Source organism: Amia ocellicauda, chromosome 21, assembly GCF_036373705.1.
Source record: "Amia ocellicauda isolate fAmiCal2 chromosome 21, fAmiCal2.hap1, whole genome shotgun sequence".
Taxonomy (NCBI): domain Eukaryota; kingdom Metazoa; phylum Chordata; class Actinopteri; order Amiiformes; family Amiidae; genus Amia; species Amia ocellicauda.
Window position 1 is genome coordinate 3,805,189 of NC_089870.1, and position 23,759 is coordinate 3,828,947.

The following is a 23,759-nucleotide window of genomic DNA, read 5'->3' on the forward strand; positions in this document are numbered from 1 at the left end:
ACCACTCTCTATTCCGCATCGTCCATGGTCCCATATCGCCGTGGACTTCATCACCGACCTTCCCAAATCACAGGGCTTCACCACTATCCTTGTGGCAGTGGACCGGTTTTCGAAGGCTTATCGGCTCATCCCCTTGAAAGGCCTTCCCACTGCTCTGGACACTACCGAGTTCCTCTTCAACCACGTTTTCCGTCTCTACGGGATCCCTGAAGACATCATCTCAGATCGGGGTCCACAATTCACCTCAAGGGTTTGGTCAGCTTTTATGAAAACACAGCAAATCAATGTCAGCCTCACCTCTGGTTATCACCCTCAATCCAATGGACAGGCAAAGAGGTTAAACCAGGAATTGGACGATTCTTACATTCTTATTGTAGCTCATCACAGACGGACTGGCATCAGTACTTACCTTGGGTGGAATATGCCCAAAACTCCCTCACCAGCTCCTCTACCGGTCTCACACCATTTCAATGTGTGCTAGGGTTTCAACCGCCTCTCTTCCCTGAAGAAGAATCATCCCACTTGCCTGCTGTTGATGACTGGTTTAGACGTAGTGACTCTGTATGGCAATCTGCCCATGTCCGCCTCCAACAGGTTATTCGACACCAGAGAGCCCAGGCGGATCGGCGGAGACAGCCGGCTCCCCTCTACCAACCTGGACAGGAGGTTTGGCTATCCACCAGAGATATCCGTCTTCGTCTTCCATCTAGGAAACTCAGCCCTCGATTCATTGGTCCCTTTACGATCCTCCGTCAGATCAACCCGGTTACCTACTGTTTACAGTTGCCCACTTCGTATCGTATCTCGCCTACATTCCATGTCTCCCTGTTGAAACCTGTGATTTCCAGTCCTTACCCAGACCCCGGTCCTGCTGCCCCTCCTGCAGACGCCCCTGTGATGCCTCCTCCACCTCTGTTGCTGCTGGATGACGGCCCCGTCTACCCTTCTCTGCTCTCAACGTCACCGAACCAGCATACAATATCTGGTGGACTGGGAGGGCTATGGCCCTGAGGAGCGCTCATGGGTTTCGGCCTCTGATGTGTTGGATCCCTTCTTAATCAGCGATTTTCACCAGGATCACTCAATGGATCCGGCCCCCCGGCCCAGGGGGTGGCCTCGCCGTCGCCCAGTTGCGTCAGAAGCCGCTTGTGAGGAGGGGGGTTCTGTCACATCTGTGCCCCACACTTCCTCAGTCAGCTACCACAGGTCCTCACCCCCTGAATTCTAATTGCCTTCAACCTACCTCAGCTTCTTTTCCAATTATTCTATTAAGATTCCACAACACCATGTGCACTTGTTTCTCCTGTCCTCCTTCCCATTCATTCAGCACTTCCACCACTGGTATCCTGTCTTCCTCTCCACTGCATATAAACCTCCTGTGACTTCCATTCTATGCTCAGTCTTGTCTATTCTCCAAAGCAATTCCTGGTGCTCCTTATTTCCTATTTTGCATGTTTACTTGTGTTCCCGTATTAAGACCCTTGCCTGCTTCATCGACCATCGCCTCCTGGATTGCCTACTCTGTGTTGTTTGCCTGATCATCGACCTTGCCTGCCTCATCGACTACGACACTCAGATTTCCTGGGACACTCCTGTTTACCGGCCTCGACCCCTGCCTGTTTCCAGGTCTCCCTGCATCCACACTTGGGTTCCTCTTCCTTGTTAGTCTCCACGTTACATCAACACAATGTGCAGGATTAGTAGTTTACTATTTGGGGATGGGTCAACGTTTTGATAAAATCTTGCCCATAAGTTCTCTTTCTTGAAAAAGACAGCCAAGGAAAGAAGAGAGCAAGCAAGACATGGAAGCTGTTTTACCAATGCAAAAAAAGAAAAAAAACTTTTATTAGGGTTTTCCAGACTAAAGATATGTTAGACATGCACAAGTACTATGCATAGTCATGGCTGGTACTGTATGTATTGATGTCTGAAAACAGTTGGGCCAGTAGTCTTCCTTCTAACAAATATAACAGATAAGTGTAGAATACAAAAGTGTGATAGGAGAACAATACAAAAACATTTTTCATGTTCAGGAATAAAAAATCCCCATTAAAAACAATGAAGCCTATTGCAGTTTATTCCTTATTAAGTAGTTATTTTCTTTATGTGTAGCATATGTCTCTACAGGATATTACTCAGGGGTATTGGAGTTATACAGTTTACTATAGAGCTGTACTGATAAAACTTAAGATTTCCCATTTAAAAAACAATCTCTATGGGTTTTAAAAAACAGTTCTACCTTTTCCTTATACTTATCTCGAGGAATCCTCAGCATAGAGACAATGCAATGAAAGACATAACTTTAATTTGTCTGATCATAAATAATATTGGTCTCTGCTGAAAAATGTTGCTACAAAATGCAAGTCTTTCTTCCCCCCTGCAATAATACATTCTAAATATTGCACACTGCCAATTCATATTTTCCTACATAATTATAAACTATTACATTTACTTATAGCACTAAGGTATTGGCTCTAAAAGTATATACATAAGCATAAGGAACTCATGGTACTAAATCTCAGACTGAATTTACAGCACTGGCCCTACTGTGTGCTGGTGATTTAACAGTCCAAACAAAAACTGTTAATGAACTTTTGTTTTGTGTGGCAGTGGAAAGGTATAAAACCAACCTTATTTGTTCATACATTATCCCAGGATTGTTTTCTCTGAACACACTTGAGGTAACTGCACAATCCCCCTTCAGCTGAGATTCATCCCAAGATGCCCTTCACAGAAAAAATACATAAATATATGTACCAAGTCACTTAAGCTACATTTCTAGTAATATCATGCACAATGACACTGATATCATGTGTGGTAGAAAGGCCAAGCCTGTACTCAGTAAACCGTTTTTCACTTTCTTTCTTTCCCGTCATTGGCTCCAGTGCTCATGTAATCCACCGATCGACACACAGAGAAACTGTTGTAGATGTCAACCACACAGTGAGGTCAGAGTGTCTGAGTCCGAGCAGTTACAGACAGTTCTGGGTTGGGAGACTGGGCGGCTGGACAAACTTTTAACAGAGCGGGTGTATTGCTCTTCTAGACCTAAAAAGTACAATGTCTGCATTGAACAAAGAACAAAAAAGGTTTTGTACTGAAGATAAAAGAAAGGAATATCTCTCTCCAGAGTCCATTAAAGTGTAGGGCTAGTCTTCTGTCAGACGTCAATGATTATTTCGCCTTTACGTTTGAAAGGTTGCAGTTTTTCTCCTGTGGGCTCCAGGTGGTGGTTTGTTATAAACCATATACCGTGAGGAGGTCTTCGCAGTTCAAGGGGCTTTTTCAACTTGGAGTGAGGTTGTGCCACACAGCCACCACCTTCTCTGGGTTTGTCATGGCGTCCCTCCACTGTTCGATGGCGTCGTTCGTCGTGCTCTCACAGCCAATGTGTACCTGTGAATACACACAGAGAGTCTGAAAATGGGGCTTCGCTCACATCTCACTGATCTGTTAACCAGTTATTGCATAGAAATATTAGTACCTTGGCACATACAACTTAATGTGTGGAATAAATTTGCAATAAAGTAAAACTATGTATGTCTCTGTTTGGAGTTGTGCTGCTTGATGTTAACAGCACTAGGGTGCACCAGTAGGTTTGGCTGGTACATGTAAACCCTGCTTACATCCTAAGAGTTGCAAGGACCATCAGGTGAGACTCATTGGTCTCTTCATACAGCAATCCAAAGAGCTTCAGATTGTGAATACAAACATGAAAATTGAGATGTCATTAATGTAATGTTTTGTTTCCCTCTTTTAGGCCTTATGAACTTATAATACCAATGCTATCATCATCCCCACTTCACTAACCCCAACTTTCAAACAGCATTCAAAAAATCCCACTAGAAAGACATTACATAATAATGCTTCTGTTACATGTAAGTGATTGCAAGGACACAGTAAAACAAGTTAAGTAATGATCTCACAAGTGGTACAATAGCTAGCTTCCACTCCACTTTACCCAATAGTGTTGTATTAGTGTTGATAACATTACACTGGATTTTGAATACAAATGTAAGTACTATTCTCATATCTGTCAATCTTTTGGAATGTGCTTGCCAAAAGTTAAATGCATTATGTACAATATTTTATTTATTTAATGCTATTTCATCTTGTTACTCATTTTACAGTCTGTTCCCAACCTATAATATATGCCTGCTGTTTTTAAGAGATAAAGAAACATTCCATTTCACCAAGTAACTGATATGTCTGGCCTTTCTTAAAAGTTTAGCCACGTTTAAGGCAATTGATATTGCGTTGACTTAATTCCCTTTGGCTGGAAAGGTCAAGTGCATGAAAATCTACACTATTTTTTTAAGAAGTCAGGTATGTATGGGAATTTGGGTCAGGATTGAAATATTTATTTAAAGAAACCAATTTGTCAAGCATTTATTAAAAGTAAAAGGCTCTGCATATTCTTCACCAGCAAACATTAGCATCACTCCACAAGCCCTTTTGTAAGATCAACAATAGATATTTTTGGCAAAACAAGAGATATGTTTTGAATATATGGTGATGTTCATTTCAGCATATAAAATAAATTAATAGATTGTAGATGAAAACATATGCCATGTAATTTAAATTTACAAAAAAAGGGGCCTAGTTTGCTATATGAAAAATCTAAGAATTAAACATGACCTCCCCTACAATAAAAGTATTTTCCTATGGGCAGGGTAGGCTGTAGGCCGCGTCAACGTGCTCACCTGACCCAGGAATTGTTTCCTTCTCACAGAGCTGCGGCTATAAAGGCGCACCATGAAGCGCAGGCCCGGCTCCTGCTGGGCAATGGGGAAAAGGAAGGTCTCCCCCCAGCGCACCTGCCCCCCTGATGACTTCAGAACGCGGGTCTTCTTTTTCACCACCAGCCCGTCCATGTTGTGCATCTCAATCTTGACGAAGAAGCCTGGGGACACCAGCAAACACAAGTGGTTGGCAGGGGAAGGGTGGCTCCACACACTGCTTTTCTTTGTTTTTAATGTGCTAGCAGTTTTATAAAACAGGTTAGCATGTCATATACACTCACCTAAAGGATTATTAGGAACACCATACTAATACTGTGTTTGACCCCCTTTCGCCTTCAGAACTGCCTTAATTCTACGTGGCATTGATTCAACAAGGTGCTGAAAGCATTCTTTAGAAATGTTGGCCCATATTGATAGGATAGCATCTTGCAGTTGATGGAGATTTGTGGGATGCACATCCAGGGCACAAAGCTCCCGTTCCACCACATCCCAAAGATGCTCTATTGGGTTGAGATCTGGTGACTGTGGGGGCCAGTTTAGTACAGTGAACTCATTGTCATGTTCAAGAAACCAATTTGAAATGATTCGACCTTTGTGACATGGTGCATTATCCTGCTGGAAGTAGCCATCAGAGGATGGGTACATGGTGGTCATAAAGGGATGGACATGGTCAGAAACAATGCTCAGGTAGACCGTGGCATTTAAACGATTGGCACTAAGGGGCCTAAAGTGTGCCAAGAAAACATCCCCCACACCATTACACCACCACCACCAGCCTGCACAGTGGTAACAAGGCATGATGGATCCATGTTCTCATTCTGTTTACGCCAAATTCTGACTCTACCATCTGAATGTCTCAACAGAAATCGAGACTCATCAGACCAGGCAACATTTTTCCAGTCTTCAACTGTCCAATTTTGGTGAGCTTGTGCAAATTGTAGCCTCTTTTTCCTATTTGTAGTGGAGATGAGTGGTACCCGGTGGGGTCTTCTGCTGTTGTAGCCCATCCGCCTCAAGGTTGTACGTGTTGTAGCTTCACAAATGCTTTGCTGCATACCTCGGTTGTAACAAGTGGTTATTTCAGTCAAAGTTGCTCTTCTATCAGCTTGAATCAGTCGGCCCATTCTCCTCTGACCTCTAGCATCAACAAGGCATTTTCGCCCACAGGACTGCCGCATACTGGATGTTTTTCCCTTTTCACACCATTCTTTGTAAACCCTAGAAATGGTTGTGCGTGAAAATCCCAGTAACTGAGCAGATTGTGAAATACTCAGACCGGCCCGTCTGGCACCAACAACCATGCCACGCTCAAAATTGCTTAAATCACCTTTCTCTCCCATTCAGACATTCAGTTTGGAGTTCAGGAGATTGTCTTGACCAGGACCACACCCCTAAATGCATTGAAGCAACTGCCATGTGATTGGTTGGTTAGATAATTGCATTAATGAGAAATTGAACAGGTGTTCCTAATAATCCTTTAGGTGAGTGTAAATAGAGGTGCTAAACAGGAGCTAGAATATGTCTGTGAGTCTGCTTTATTCCATCAGCAGTGGGAAGGATGTTACACACAGTACAGGGGTGGGATTCTTTACATCGTTTAATTATATTTTGTATCCCTTGATCTGTCTGTGCCATGTTATTCCTGTTAATAGAGTGCTTAACTTTGATTTCTGTTTCATGGGATTGGAAACAAGAAAGATCACTAAAGTTTTCATGTGGCAATTTCATTTTTACTTTCCATGTGTCTTTAACTTCACTTCAGACAGCTTACTTGCACTTCACAATAAATTTTGAACTACAGGAAATCAATCAAATCTATGACCATTTGGTTATGATACTCCATGTGGTTATTTGGGTGATATCAGCTACTTTTGCAACACATAACAGCAAAGACAAACTGGAGGGGCGAGAGCACATGTTCTGTTAATAGAGTACAAAGGGGCTCCTACCAAGGCTCATAGGGGTTGTGGAGCTGGGCAGGTTCTGGGCTCCCAGGATCTGAAGCTGAATCCGGCCACTGATTGGCTGGAAACAAGTGGCGATGTGGAGCTCAGCATGACAGATCTGAATGAGAAGATGGAAACAGAATGAGGGAAAAATATATATATATTAAAAGACTCTAAAGGAAACTGTTTGGTGTTGCCTGAAGCAATACTCCTGAATGAATCTGCTGGGCTAAAACTCTGAATTGTTACAAATACCGTCTTATACCTTGTGTGTACAGTAGTGACATGATTTCCCAGCAGACTTGTTTCTCAGCAGTTGGCTTTCCGTAAGTGTACTTAATATATCTTCATACATACAATTGTACATATATCTCCTAGAGGATTTAAAAAAAAAAAAAAATTGGGGGGCTTTTGTTGTGCAGGTGGAGAAGAGCATGTGTAAGAATTAATCTGGTGCAACTGGTTAATTCAGGTGAATTTGAGATTTAACAGTACTGTGTGTGTGTAATCACAATGCTATAGCTTATAGTTGTTATTGCAGGTGTTTAATTAAGTTCTAGACATAAGAACAATCTAAACATAATAACTATGAACAGCAATCTTTGCCTATTTTTGTGCCAAAATGTAACTTCACTACTACCCCATTCACACTGAAACAATTGCCGTCTTTTTGTCGACGCAGTGCATCAGCTAACTGCCGTAACCAATCAGAATAGGTGCACATTTTTGCGACCACAACACAACAAGGTTAAGCCACCTTTGAACAAGAATTTGTGACCGTAACGAAAAACGGGTCGTTAGAAATGGCGGAGATTGAAAATAATGTAGTCGCAGCAATATATAATATCTCTACACAAGCAAACATGTTAGACTGCATTACAGTAACACTGACGGTAGTTTGTTATTTAGTTATTTAATTTGATTTTAAGGTAGTAATGCCAAACTTAAAAAAAAAAAATAATAATAAGTTGTTTTGAGCAATCAATCAATTGCAGACTTTTGGTATATATAGATATACACACAATGTAATATCCTGCTTTTTTCTCATTTATTTTAGTTTTAACTTTGCTGCATTATATGTTAATAATAAAAACAGTGACCACACCGCAAAAAACACACAACCATACAAAGTGATGATCTGGTCATAGTGTGAATACGCACCCTAGAGCGACATATCATTTGCTTTTCCTTCTTGACTATTTGTTCTTGGTAGTGAGTCCGAACTGAACCAGTGCCCTGGTTAGAACCAATAGCCCAGTAAGCACAATGGGAGGAAACTGACAAAACAGGGAAATGATCAAACTTTTACAAACACATCCAGAATATCGGTCCGTGTCTCCTCTCGTCTCATTCACAAGACTACAGCTCTCTTGCCGGCAACCTTTGTTTTCTGTGTGAATGGGTACATCCTGCATTTTGCCGACATTTCAGTGTGAATGGGGCTTACTATGGCAAAACAAATCTGAAAATTAAGTAATGAATGAAATGGCTTTAATACGCCAGCCACGTTTCAACAAAACTAGGTGAAATACACATGAAATTTCGCCGTCAAAGGGAAAAAGACTAGGAAACATTTATTTGTATTATTATTCTTATTTTAAACTTTAAAATCTAAACGCATTGGGTTTTGAATCATCTGTATTATAGAGATACCAGCCATCTGCATGACATCTCTATAAAATTAATTTCTAACTAACCCATCAAAAGAAGACCCCCGTGGCCACACTTAATCAAACACTTGGACAGGAGATGAAAAACCTACAGGCAGCTACACAACTTACAGCATCCTTACAGGTCTCCTGCCACCTTACTGGGCCCGCCAGCGTTTTCTAAACCAACTCACACTTGTCTTTTAAAGGCAAATCAATTTGAAATTGTACAAGGCCAACTTTGCATTAAAAAAATTGTGTTAAACTCCCAGGGGAAAAAAAGGACTTCCTTATTTAGGAAAATTGCCCTGTTTTGGAGCAGCAGCCCACTTTTTTCTGCTATTGTGGGAACAAAAGGTAAAAAGCATCCTGGGGTGAGAAATCAGGCTCCTTATGAAGCAAGAGGCCCATTGCTGCAGCCTCTTTTCTCTATCAACTTCCTTTTGTACAAGGAGTAGTCCATTATAGAAAGTAAATAACTATCAGCGTCTTTCCTTGTAGCCCTGTAGCACTTTAGGCCTATATTTTGCATTAGCACTTAATATTTTTAGTTTTTTTCCAGCACACTGCAGTTTTCAGTGTTACGTGAATCTTGTCAGTTTCAAGTTTTATTTGTGATTTTGTTACCATGAGTTATTAATTTGAGAAAGGTCATTATATTTCCTGATCCAGCTGATGCAGTTGACCACAATTTCAATGCCAAAACACCCAGTTTAGGTTCTTCTTCTCTTTTCCCCCCCAACAAAATGCTTTCTCATCTGCTGGTAAGTTACACACCTCTTTGATCTCCAAGTTCCTTCCAATAAAATTGTAATTGCAATAAAAAGACCCTCCTTGTTATTAACAACTCTTCTTACAAAATATATTCCCTGGCAGTTGATGTGGGATTCTGACAGGCAGGTTTTACACTAAACGCAATGAGTGCAGCCAAAATAAACCAGCTGCCTTTTATGACCACAATAAATCTATTTCATAAAAATAATATATCTTTTTTTCACATCATGATGGATCAATAAAATGTTTAATTATGTATGCTCATTATATTGAGAAAGGAGACAATTTCTCACTAGCTGTCTATTCAGAGTTCACACAGTAGTCACATGTGTTTGTTTTGCTAGCCTATCTGTATTTTTCTTTTTCCATTGGCTAAATAAGTGTTTTCTCATTAAAGGTCCTCTTGAAAAGGTAATCAACGCAGGGCGTATGTTGGTTTTAGCAACACTGAATGCCAACAAAAACAAAACAAACAGACATACCGTTGTATGGAGCATCTGTGACACACCTGGACAATATACACAGTTAACATACATGATTATTTTAGGAGTGTTCATTCCACTAGTGTCTGTAGTTAAAGCCATATACCATATCCTATTTACCATCTTGACATTCTTCCAAAGATGTGCAAAGGCACTGTGATATCAGAGGGACGGTTATAAGACTCAGGCATGAGCCGCATGACTCAGTTCCACCCAATTTGTTGTTTTGGATTCTCATTTTCCACAAAAGGAATGCTCACTGATAAAACAGCAACATATTATTGGGAAAGCTCCTGTGCAGTCTGCTTTAGGAAGCTCCTCAGAGGGACAGTAGAAGCCACAAACTGCATTACCAAACAAAAATGACCTAATGACTATGGGAATATCTAAATAAATAAGGCATGTTTTCAACTTTGGATTAATCTTGGTAGAGTGCAGTATTGCACTGTGAAGCAAAGCATTCACTGCCTACAGGCAGTTTAGAAGCGAATGCGCAGTGATGCATAATGGTATAATTCCACAGAGGCCTACCGGGGCTTTGGAAGGTGGGGTGATGTCCAGCCAGTACTCGGCCTCCTGGGAGCTGAGCTGCCGCAGTGTCATGGCGCATTCCCCCAGGGTCCTCTTGCGGGGAAGGTGGGTCTGCACTTTGAAGATCAGGCCCTGCGTCTGCAACTGCTGGAGCTTCAGGGCAAACACAAAGGTCTCCTGGAACTCCATGTCCTAGGAGATAAACGAGATCATTGCCTCACCAAAAAGAAACCACACCTTTCTAGGTCTGTGATCATGTGTGAAAGCCCTGATCTTCTTAACCGAGAAAGGGAAGAACCACCTGGACATGCTATTGAAGATGCCACATATTTGGACAGTGACAGTCTGAAGGCAAAATGCACCATAACAAGCAGGAACTAAAGACAGCCGCAGTACAGGCCTGGCAGAGCATCACCAGGGAAGAAACCCATCATCTGGTGATGTCTATGGGTTCCAGACTTCAGGCAGTCATTGACTGCAAAGGATTTGCAACCAAGTATTGAAACTCACAATTTAATTAATGATTATGTTAGTTTGTCCAAATACTTTTGAGCCCCTACAATTAGGGGGCACATATACAAATGGGTGTAATTCCTACACTGTTCTCCCAATTTGGATGTAACTAACCTCAAATTAAAGATGAAAGTCTACAATTAAAGCACATCTTGATTGTTTCCTTTCAAATCCATTGTGTTGGCGTACAGAGCCAAAAAGATGACAATTGTGTCACTGTCCAAATATTTATGGACCTAACTGTATAAGTCACTCACTTTCATTTAAAACACTAATTTGTTATTTTTCCATATATTGTTCAAGCACTTGTAAACTGGTTTGTCAGGAACAGAATTGGAGAAAGAAAAATATCCCATACTTATTTGGTAAAGAACTGAGGTTAGAATTAATGTAAAGAAAAATTCCAAACCTAAAATGAATACTGTTCATTTTTTGGGATTTTATTACTAGCTATAGCTAGCTATAATTATTGTACTCTACAGCAATCTACAGAGAATGAGTGCCATGAAATTCAAATCACTTCTTACTCACAGAGGAGCCTTCTTTTATTGAGCATTTGAACTGGACTGGCTTGGCTAAGGTTATAATTCCTTTGATGCTGACTCTCTGTAGGTCTCCATCTCCCATTGGTAAAGGCAGGTCTTTGCACTGAAATGAAAGAAGACAAGGCACAGAGGTCACGACACCTGCTCTCTCAAGCGATGTTTCTTTACCTTTCTCCCAGTATTTATTATAACTTATAAATCTGACTTGAGTAACTGAACATTTGCAGGAGGGTGCAAACTGAAATGGCTGCCTCACATGTCTTCATTAAGAGACAGTTGTTTGTAAGACAATTATGGATTCGTTAAAGGAAACATGCTGTGTGTTGACCTATTGTTTGACCAAGCTTACCTGTAAATTAATAGTTTTGGGTCTCGACTAACATCAGGTGACTCCAATCTTTTTCTCAGTAATTAAAACTTTCATTATCCTACAGATCAAAGGGTTTAATGATGCTACATTTACTGCCTTCTCGATGGCCTCTGTTTATCTTGTTTTCCCTCTGACTTGAGTGAACAGCTCTGGTAAACATTTTAAAAGTGTCTGGCAGACCCAGTAAAATACCATAAAGATGCCTAAATTGAATGAGCACAGAACAAAGCCATAGTTATCTATCAGGAACAAGGATGTGCAGGCCTGTCTGAAAAGTTCCAGGAATGGACCTCAAGTCATTTAAACACATCCTCCCTTTGGTTTTCCCCCGTGCCTTGTGATTTACCCACCCACATTACCAGATTTTTTTTTTTTGCAATTGACAGGACACCCAGTCAGATGTAATTTATTCTATATGTTTTAAATCCATTTCACATCTATGAAAACTTCTGATTCCTGATTTAGTTTCCCCCTTTTCACAGACACAGCAGATACAGCAGGATGTCCAAAGAGTGCAAAATAAATAAATCACTCCATAAAAAGCATTCAAAGGGTTTATATAGCATGTATCGTGCATTCAACTTAATGGGCCTACATGAATATAAATTAAGTGACTTAGTTCCAAAAATCAGGCTTTTGAAAATCACTTGATGCCCAGCTTCTGACCTTCCCCATTTTCAAAGTCGTGCGGATAACAATGTCCTCTTTTTCATACACTTTCAAGGGTACGCCGAATGGGCTAACATCTTGTCCATGTCTTAAAATGCTGAACTTAAATGAAGTGGCTTTATAAGACATGGTTTTGATCCCTGGTTAGCTTGGAAGACACTGTTCAGATCTTTTGCTACAAGCTAGAATCTCATCCTTTCCTACACCAGCAGCAGAAAGAGTGCTCCACAAAGCTCTGTGAACTGTTTCAAGGAAGGAATGAGAAGGTGAAAGGGTTTGCCATATTCAGGAATAAGGCAAGAGTATTGAGATGCAGTTTCAGAGCTGGAAAACTTTACAATATGTTTCACACAAAGAGTGCCTATTGAGCAGGCCTGAGGGACACAATGAGGCTTTTAAATGTCTCCATTACCTGCCCAGCCAGGTTGCTAAGGCCCTGTAATCTTACCCTGACTACAGTAATCCAGATTTGCTCCAAAGATTCCTGGTAACACAGTTTCACATTGAGTTTCCCCAGCTCCCTTTCATCTCCTGAGAGTGTTATAGATTCTAAGAAAGGGAGGGAAGAAATACAAAGTTTCAGTAGAAATTTTACAAAGGCTGTTCAATCCACCCACCTTGGTTTATTTTAGAGTGAAAACCCTGTAAAATGGTTGATAAAAAAAAACTCACAGGCCCCCAAAAAAGGCTAATTAACAGCATTCAAAGTTTTGAGTTGGCTGGACGTAGAAAGTCCTAAAATAGATATGACATTTCAGAGTATTAACTCTGTAAGTGTAGTTCACTATCAATTCATAGTTTCAAATATTATGAATTTAGTACTACTACAGCAATTCAATTCATTCTATTATGACGTTCACTTTTCTCTTATTTACCGACACATTCTCTATGCGTCTGAAAGAAACTCACTACTTAACCAGCCTCTGCGGAGTCAGCTCCTATTGTAAAGCATTTGAAATATGTTTAACTTGGAATACAAATGCATTGTGTGCTTTATCTCACACTTTAATTTCCTGATGAAGCAGAATATTTTTTCCCCCAGTTGATCAGAACAAAAAACATTTGCAAACTATTACAGCCAAGATTGCCCAATTGCTGAGATTTCACTAGGGATAACAGCCACCTGGTGTTTGCAAGAACAGTTGGAGGAGTTTGTAACCAAATGGAGAAAAAGGTCAGAACTAGTATGGCAGTCATGGGAAAAGAGAACATGGGTGCTACCTGGAATCTTTTACTTTCCTTTTGAGAACCTGACAAGCAGGTGCAAAAACAAATACAGCAGAAAAACTCATGTAAAAAATGTAAATTTGAAAAAAACTAATATTGCAGCTGCATATTAAAGATATTCTATGATTTGAGTGCAAATCATACATAAAGTTTAGGACATGAAATAGCTGAGCATTTGAACTGTGTGAGTGATGAACGCTTACATTATTAAAAATGAGTAAAATTTGATTGGCCTTTAGAGAATCACATAAACTGTGCCCTTTTCTTGTGAAGGAGCAGCTTGATTAATTTGACTTCCAAGACTAGGAGATTGATGCTTAACTGCACATACAGTAAACCAGAAAGCATGTGCATAGTGTCTTGAAGTTGCGATTGTTCCCATTAATGTAATGCTTGGGTCAGATCCTAAGCTGAGGCTGAGAAGTCCTCTTGAGGAGCTAAGTGGTCTTCCATTTTTTTACTTTACCTTGACTGCGGCTGCTCCCCAGTGAGTCTCTCATAGAAGAAGCGCTGCTCCGGACACTGGACACCGAGTCATAGCGCTGCAGAGAGAAGCGGGCAACAGCAGAGAAAAGTCAGAGGACTTGGCAAAGGAGAAACAATAGCATTAACAAACATTCACCCTCAAGGAGCAGAAACAGTAGATGGGCGGTGAAAAATACAGTACTGTACTTCCCATTGTGTTGCTATATTTTAATCCAGAAGGGTTCAATTGGCACAGCAGAAGAAACCTGAAATAATTCATCTTGAAAACAATTGGATTTTACTGTTTAAAAAAACCTACTATGTAGATATTAACAATGGAAGTTTAACTTTACTTAACAGCTGTTGGAAAACATGGGTAATTATAAGAATACGTTTTTTATGAACTCAAACTAAACACATTTCATAGGCTTGACAAAAATATACTATCCCAATTTTCCAAGCATTTCTGTATTTGACAGTTAAGACATGCTGGATTAAGACATTTCTTTAAGAATACCTCTTTGTAATGTTTAGTTCAGGGCATAGCGTTGTATTCAAAAATAACACCAAAAAATGTGGAAACAGCCATGAATAAGAACCATTTCTAAAACTGAAAGAGTCAGGGAGGTTAAAAAATAAACCTATATGGACACAGAGAAATGCCAGCTGACCTTATTAACTCTGCTAAAAGAGGTGGGTGAGTAATTGATTTGGGATCCATTAAGTTTGAGATGCAGGACTGTTGACTTTCTTGCGTTGGAATGTAAATTGCAGTGTGTGCTATCGTCTGGAGTTGCTTCGCTGAGCTACAATAACCCAACAATGACCTACTAGACTGAGCACCAGCGAAATCACCTGAAAGGATTCCAGGATCAGGTGATTGGTATCGAACATTATTCCTCGTCAGGCTCATAGGAACTGCCACAGTGAAGTGAAATGTGAATTGAGTTGACTATGGTTGGTATAAAGCTGGTGTAATTACTGGTTTCACCAATAATATACATAAATGTAAGGAGAGGGCGTACGATACAGCAATGTCATATTCTGTATTAGTAATATAAGCACACAACCATTCTTCAAACTCCATCTAATGCTTTAATGGCTTTCATTTTCTTATCAAAGAAACACAAAAGCAAACAATGAAAAACAGCAGTATTAGCACTTAATATCAAAATTGAAGCTATTACACACAAACTAATGCATTTTCTTTATAACTGATAGGGCAAAAATATCAGCTCCTTATATACTACATATTTGCTTTGTATGAATGTACTTCCTAAATGCAATCAGTCATACATTTTTATGATAAAATAACATTTGTTCATTACAAAATATGCAGGAGGACAAAAGGTGTTTTATGCCAATCGATTAGTAATGTGTCACTAATTAAAGAAACAGATGCCTCCTAAAAAAGGAATAGATCACATATTACCCTATCACATTGTATCTACAGTATACAAGAAAAGGTGACTCCTCTTTTAGTTCAGTTTAATCTAGAATTCAATCATAATTGCAAGATCACTGATGGAAAGCCTACTCTGCACATGAAGCATGGTAGTTTCCCCATACACTTGAGATGGCACTAAGGGGCCTCTTTAATATAAATATGGTATGCTGTGTTTTATAGTGTTAAACAGTGGAAAAGCATATGTTTAAAGCTATGTTTGGGTCGAAGGTACAGATTAATTGTCAAAACTGCTTCTGTAGTACTGATACTTCTGCTTGCTCTACCCCTCTGCACACACAGGAGATGAAACTCTATTGTACTAGACCGCATATGCTTGTCTTATTGTATTTTGCACTTATTGTATTTTGTAGGGCCTTGATAAATGTTTTTTGTGACAAAAGTGGGTTCTAAGAAATTAACTTTCCTAATAATAATTATCATGGCTGGCTGTTGCTCAGTATTCAGAATAGCCCTTACCTGCATGTTGCCATGGAGATGACTGAGGTCAAACATGGAGTTGCTCAAGCCTGGATTCGCAAGCGGTTTGCCACTTTTCAAATCCCACACTGCAAAGAAAGAGGGAACAGAGACGCAACATCAAGACGGGTTAACGTGCTACAATGCAGATGTTGATAGCGTTTCCCATTCCCATTTTTTCCCAAGGGCTGCTTACACACTCCCAAACCCTTCAACACTGAATGTGAAAAAGTACAAGAACTGACTTGTGTAGAGATGGGAGTATGTTTGTTATATGGAAAAAATTGAGGTTAAGAGAAAGTACACTAGTAAAACTGTGAGCCAAGTCACACCCTCGATGACAACCAGGGATTTGGCCCGCATAAGAGGTGCGCATTATAGCACTAACAATTATGTGCAAACCTTTGAACAACATACAGACGTATCTGTGAGGCAACTCTGTCAAAACCTTCATTAATCATATATAAATACAAATCAAATAAAAAGGTGCTGGTAACACTTCTTTAAGGCATATTTAATTTGCAAAGCTATCGATTTGCCATGCCCTGACCCTTCCACTCCAGCTGCTACTTCCAACGCGATAAGCAACAGTGCTTATCAAACACTTAAGACTTGCACTAACATTTCAGATCCCAGCCAACATGCGGAGTGTTTCAAACTGCAATGATGGTGAGGTTAGCATTCACGTCAGCATTTGGCACTGAGACACAGATATGACAGAGCGGCAGGCAGTCATTAAATACCACAAAATATACACTTGATTCTTATCATTTCTTCAACTTCTCTAAACTGGCAACTGAGGCGTGTAAGAAATCTAATGTGTAAGGAATCCACAGGTGTGCAGTGAATCAATAAGATGTTTATTATACTAATGGTAATAAAATAATATATAGAAACAGGTGACAGAAATACAGAGGATCCACGGACTCTGCTAAGGTTCTGAGCCCCAAGTAAAATAGGTGCAGCCATTTACAGGTTGAGACCTCGAAAACGAACAAAGAAAAAGTCCATATATGGGGATAATTGGAAGAATCAATGAATATGAGTCAAGCTACTGAATAACCAACAATTTATTTAATGAGTAGATATGGCATACATTTCCACCACACCACTTCTGTGACCTTGTGGATGACTGTCAGAAACAATAGGAAAGTTAATTATCAATATAGCCATGTTTAGCTCATCCCCTGAAAGTGTCAAGGTAGGGAAATCAGATCTTTTGAGAACTGAGTGTTTCTGTCTGCTACAAACTTCTCAAGACACTGAAAGAAAGGCAGAGACAAAATGTATGAGGCAAAATTAAGTAATTTGGATAAGTTCAATATAGTTGCTGATCAATACTAGAAATTCTCACAGGCAGTATGTTGCAATAAGCATTGCACCGAATCTTGTGAACCCTCAAATAAATCCACTTGGGAAGGTCCATCAAAGCTTCAAACAGGAGACCTTCTGAATCTCCAAATTTTGGGGACAAGCTTTTTTTTTCTTGTGGGAACTCTGTATGTAGTATGAAGTGAATGGCTTTTTTGGATCTGAAGTACCTACATCTCCAAAGCTAAATTAGTATAGCCCTACATGGAACTGAAGAAAAAGTGGGGGATTCCATTTATCATAGGGGGATCACTGTGTAACCAGTAGCTACCACACAAACGCAGTTGAGAACAGCTTACCAGATCCATATAGGCTCGTTCCCTTGGTTTTGGGGAAGACGTGGCGAGCTTGGCCAGGGGATACGTGGTGCAAGATGTAGTTGGAATGGAAGACTACATCCGGGTCATATGTGGCCTGACTCAATGCAGAAAGCTCTGTCTTTCTGTCAGTGTAGGTTGTCCTGGCTGCGCCTGAAATACACAGAACAAATGAGAATGCCAAATATGAGCCGTGGGAAAATGTGATGTTTAGTTTTGCTGTCCACTTCATTTGAAACGCGTGTGTCGTTCATTATAAATGGATTGTCGACTGCTTGTCTAAGGATTAAGAAATCATCTTGCGTGCAGTTTAAAGAATGTGGTGTAATATCATATGTGATATGACATGTGGAAAAGAACAGACACAATGCCAAGTTATGCTCAGTTATTGCCAACACTGTAACATGATAAAGAAAATACTTTACTTTATATCAAGTGCTTGAATTTTCTGTGTAAATACACATGAAGCAACACAATTCCTACCATATCGTGTGCACATGACGAAAGATGATGATGACTCATAGTATGACACTAATTCAACAGGAACTGGGCACACAGATAAGTGCTTTAAAGTGTAACTGAAAGGCGTACATGTCTTTTTGTACATGTGTTGAACTTTTTAAGTTATTATTTGCTGGGTTTAGTTCAAATCCACTGATGAAAGAATTTTTGCAACACACTGAGCTTTCTCTCCCATGATGGTAACATCTGAAATGATTCTTTTGAGTAACACAATTCCCAAGGTCATTTTCAGACAATGGTCAAGTTCTTTTAGGTCCTAGCTGGAAGAACAGCTTCTGACAGGAGTTTGGGTCTATACATTTGAAGTTCACTCTGGCTTTGGCCCTGTGGCATCACATTCATATCAACATTGTTGTCACAGAAAACAAAGGCCTTCAGAACTTGCTCTGGGCCCCACCTTGTGCGTTTGGCACTGAGATAACAAGCAAACAAAATGTGACACACTGAAATAGTAGATCTTTCTTCATATTATATATAAATATAAAAACATTTTAAAAATATGATAATTTTTACAAACTACAAAAGGCCATTATTATTTTTTTTCACAGAACTACAAGATCTAACATTTATACTAATTCCGTACAAAATAAAGAAAAAATAAACTGGAAAAAAACAGCTCATTGATCGTCAGAGTAACGCCCAGAATAATAGTATGAGTCCATGCTTTATACAGTGTCAGCTGAGAGCCATTTAGTGAACCTGCTAGGCTGACATTTATTTAAAGAGACTGACTACAGTGTTTTCTATTCAGCAGCAACTGCGGAATGATTTCTGATTGTTGCAAATTGCACTCAGACACTTTGCAAAGCATTACCAATAAAAATGACCATACAGAAACATTTGGCACTACATTGTAAGAGGACAGATAGAATGAAGGGCACAACACATGAGTGTCATGGAACTACTACAGTACTAGGATCACAGTAAGTCTCCTAAATCCAGGGCTGCATCCTGGTATTCACTGTACCTTGGAGGCTTTCTTGGTGCCCAGGGTAGTGCTGACTGGGCTGGATGTAGGAAGACTTGAAGCTTGGAACAACAAACGGGACTTCTCTCCCATCAGGAGGTAGTTTTGAAAGCAGATAGTCCTCTGAACAGCCAACTCTTTTCTTTCCAAAATTGGGATCTCCAGGCAACCTCTCACTCTCTGTTCCGCCCTTTATATTGTCAGGAACGGTGTTTTCGGGCAAGACTAATGGGGAAACAAAAAGTTGATGATCAAGTAAGCATTGCCTTTGCATATCAACACAATGGGATGGCGATATCCACACCAATGCTTGCTGTGATGGAGAGTCCACTTTCTACTGGTAGATTGGGACTCAAAAAAGACGAATGGAGAGGTTTGATTTTATTGTCACTGTGTCTTTCACTAGATGGAGGTCAACTTTTGCATTGGGTGAGCTAGACTGACCTGTCTTAGGATATCTTAGGGTTTCTGGACACAAGATAAGTAAGCATAAGCATTCTGAGAGGCAACAGGGCAACTTTTGATTGGGATAGAAAAGGTCCCAGGTGTAATAATGATCCACATGCTGTACTCTGAGGCATAAAGGACTGTGTGAGATCTTACCTTCAGGCTCCGGATCCTGTTCCTTCTCTTTGGACATCAGACCCTTACAGCAGTTTTTTATGAACTCAGCTGCCATGGCTTAGTTACCAAAGTCAGTAACGGTATGAGAAACGCAGAACAGAGCCCTCAGCAAGCAGCAACAAGGACCAGAGCAAAACTGCAATGACAAGCAACCAGAATGTTGAGATACTCGTGTTCCAGGACACACATCAAGGTGTCAGTCAATACAAGAACCATCACTGTCCTTAAACAAAGGAACATGTTGTTTCTGTGTTTGTTACTAAACCAGTGTTGGCTTTTCCAGTCTAAGGCACACCTTCTCATTTTACGTTTTTTGAGTGAAGTTCATCAACTTCGCCCAACTGCCTATAAATATGAAACCAAAACTGACTTTCAAATAGGAACCTCAGTTTACTACAATGCATAATGTTTTTTTTTAAATCCTGACAGGAATATATTTCTAAAATGAATGAGACTCATTTATTTTCCAAAGTTTCTGTGCCAAACATGTTCAAACAGTGGCTGGAAAACACTGTTCTTAACGACAGCGACACGACTTTCACCTCATGTTTTCAGTAATGACGACTATGTTTGTGGCCAACTGTACATTTTGTTTAAACAAGATGTTACATCATCCTGCAAGCCCAAAGAAATAACCCTATATTCTGCATTAAATATTTGGTATATTATAATAATTTGTTTTTCATGTTGTGCCAAAAACAAAATGTATGCCAAATATACAAAATTATTATGTACATTAATTTAGCACATCCTAAGGTGTATTTAAGTAATCTGCACCATCTACAGTAAGAATACCTCCTTTATCTCTCATTCTTGAACAAAACTTTCTTTTCTTTTCTTCAGTTAGTAAAAAGTAGGTTAGTATTACATTTTAACTAACTAGTGCCTCAAGCACTATAAGCCGGTATTACTATAAAATTCCTGTTGTATTTTCTCTGTTGACCTCAAAATCTGCAATTATGATATTAATATAGTTTATTAAAGAAGTGTAGATTGAAATGTTTGCATATTCCTTCCAAAAACATCATTTATTTTATCTGGCTAAGCTTATGTCCCAGGTAAGCTCATATTAAAAACCTTTAATTGAACAAAAACCTTTTTTAGGTGTCATTGAACAAAACACAGACAATACAACACAGTGCAATAAGTTTTACATTGATGCAAAGTACAGTACAAAATACAATACACTAGGTGAAGGATAACTACAGAATTCTTCAAAACCTGGAACAGAATATCTGAAAATGATTAAAAATATTGATACCTTAGATTTGTCGAATTGTGATGATATCCAATGGTATTCTCAATAGACATGGAATAAGTGTTGGTTTAAGGTTGGTACTTGCATCTTTCCCTGCTTGTGTCTTCACCAGTCCAAGCTTCTATACTTCAGACACACACTCATTCCTATTGGCTTTAATGCAGAGCCAAATCGTGAAGCTGGTCCCTTTATGATTGGAAACTGTACTTGCTAATGCCCTGCATACCACAACAGAGAGGCAAAGTCAGACATCTGGTCTTCTGATCCTAACAAGTCTCCATCTGTGAGTGAACTAAAGCTCCTGAGGAAACCTGCAGTGACAAAAGGAAGGGCCATTTCAGCTTATAACACAGCCAACCTGATCCCATGCTAGTGAAGCTGTCTATACTGAAGACAGGTGGATCTGATCAAGTATGATCATTGTGCTCCACCCATCCCAGTAATACAGCTATGACCCGACCAGCCACCTAACACAGCTTTTGTGACTCACACCCACGCACCTACTCACTATAAAACATGCTGGCACAGAAACTCCCTTCCACTTTTCCCAACACACACTCTCTCTCTATCTCTGCCTCCTCACACTCCAGGGGGAGCCACCCCTCCCCCAATTCCCCTGGGTCTCCACCCCACAACTGGGGGCAGCCAACCTGGACTCAAGCACTACTGCAAGCACAACCGAAGGGCTAGCTGTCAGAGCAGCACCCAGACCTGCTAAAGACTTTGCCAGAGCCACAATGAACACTACTCCACAAGCCTTGAACTACTGTTTAAGGAGATAAAAACAGTCATATCTGGGACAGCTAGAGCCTTCTAACGGGACCTTGACACAGAAGTCTTCCAGTCACAGAAGAGGTCCCCTATCTCAATGCGTTGTGCAGCAGGTCAATGTTCCTTTGGGCTTCACACATTAAAATCCATACTTCATTAAGAACTAAAAAATACATTGTGACTGAGCTCTGAACTGGATTAAATTCGACACTGTTGTCTCATTGTTGCAGTCACCTAAATCCCATTGTGTACTCCAATATTAGCCCACATGAAACCAAAAATATGACTCACCTGTCAGTTTTATAAAGTACAATTTAAAAACATCCTGGAGGTGGGGGTGTTCCTGAAGCTTTCTGCTACTACCTATTGGCATTTACCATCCCACCCTAGAAATGTAATTTGCAAATGGATCAAAGATTTGATTAAATCAGCCACAGTCTCATTAACAAAATGTTACTTTTCACCACAAAAAGTAAATGGTGTGTAAAAACACTTAAATCAAAAGAAACACTAACAACATAATATTTTCTAAAATAATGTTTTCATGAGAGATAAATAAAATCCACATTTTTGTGTAAAACATAAACATGTATTGTATTGTTGTTTGTTGTGTGGCACATTAAACATTTTATAAAGCAAAGATGAATGTCTTCATGAGAGCTCTGAAATGTTAGTCTGATAATGGTATCTCAATGTCACAGAATTTAAACAGGAACGTTTAGGCAGAGTGTGTGATTAACAGGGCACTCCACACAAGTTGTAATATGATAATTAAATATTGCATTAATTAAAAAAACATTAGCTATGAGGTTCTAATTTTGATTACCCTGAATTTAAGTAATACCTTAGTCTAACACAAGTCCTTACAAGTCTATTTCCCAAAAGGAGCATTTGCATTTATAAGTCAAATCTGAGATCCCAGAACACATTACCACCATGGTACATTATTACTTTCCTTTCCACATTAAACTCATTTTCAAATAATTAACTATGCTAATACAAATAATTAGTTGTGAAACTGAATGTCCACTGTTATCTTGTAATGAATAAAAACAGCGTAAAAATACACTTACCTATATATACAAGCTCCTGATACTAATTGCTAGGAACCTCTCATCAGTCCAGATGCTAAAGCCTTTACTTAAATTAATGTAATTAATGTAATGTAGTGTAATTAATTAATTAATTAACTAATGTAGGCTACCAGTATGCTGGATTTTAGAACCTGAGATTGTTTGTGTGTAATCTAGACCATTTTGAGAGAGAATAAAACTAACAATGCATTGACAACTTGTGTCACATTAGTAACAAAAAAGTAGAAAAAACATCACAGAAAAAGTATATCAATTAAGCAGCAAGTTTTAACCTCACGCTGTACGTTATATTATCTCACATCGTGCCCCCTTAAATAAACTTTGAAAGGAGTTGAATTGTTCAGCAGTGTTGGAAACGGTCGGTTTGCTATATAGTCATAATAACGATGGTCTTATACTTTTACATTACTTTATGATAATTTGCCTACTTTTTAAGCATACACCATAGTACGTATTTTTTTTTTAAAACATAATGAATATAGATGTAAAAAAAAAAGAATCACACTATATTCTACTTGGTAGATGTCTTGCTTAAGGACACAGCATCTTATTAATGATTTGCCTATTATTATTATTATTATTATTATTATTATTATTATGTAAGACAAAATAAATTGTTTTTTTAATAAATTTAATAAACGTTTTACAATGCTTTGCTAATTTTAAAACAAAATACAAGGTTGTATAAATGACTCAAATTAAAGTAAAAGTAACCATTTCAAATCACAATGTGTGGTTTGCAGAAAAAGCTGCTGTAAAAAACAAAACTGATTGAAACTCGGAGCGGAAAGCAGGACTCACATTAAGCACAGACGCCGGCGCTCAGATCAAAACTGTCAGATGGAAATACAGAGACAAAGAAAAACAGGAAAAACCTCCTCTGCTCTCTGTCTGTCCGTCTGGTCGCTGCCGGTCCACGACTGTATCGCAAAATTAATTAAAACATGTCCGGCTTTTGATTTCAGTTCTTCGGATGCACTGCATACCCAGCCGTAAGG

At 39.4% G+C, this 23,759-nt stretch overlaps 1 protein-coding gene across 2 annotated transcripts; it reads right to left on the reverse strand.

Annotated features, from left to right (window-relative positions):
* Positions 1 to 2,285: 2,285 nt before the first annotated feature.
* Positions 2,286 to 23,752, reverse strand: tc2n (tandem C2 domains, nuclear). Of its 2 annotated transcripts, XM_066694557.1 has the most exons (13): positions 23,563 to 23,752; positions 20,900 to 21,207; positions 19,618 to 19,774; positions 19,015 to 19,239; positions 17,508 to 17,678; positions 15,838 to 15,926; positions 13,915 to 13,990; positions 12,670 to 12,770; positions 11,169 to 11,285; positions 10,125 to 10,316; positions 6,692 to 6,806; positions 4,704 to 4,903; positions 2,286 to 3,396 (listed from the first exon to the last, which is right to left on the reverse strand). In XM_066694557.1, exons 3-13 carry the CDS (start codon positions 19,691 to 19,693, stop codon positions 3,286 to 3,288), a joined length of 1,473 nt encoding a protein of 490 aa, XP_066550654.1. In that variant the 5' UTR covers positions 19,694 to 19,774; positions 20,900 to 21,207; positions 23,563 to 23,752; the 3' UTR covers positions 2,286 to 3,285. The 2 variants fall into 2 exon arrangements, with proteins under 2 accessions (XP_066550654.1, XP_066550655.1); XM_066694558.1 differs by lacking the exon at positions 20,900 to 21,207.
* Positions 23,753 to 23,759: the final 7 nt, after the last annotated feature.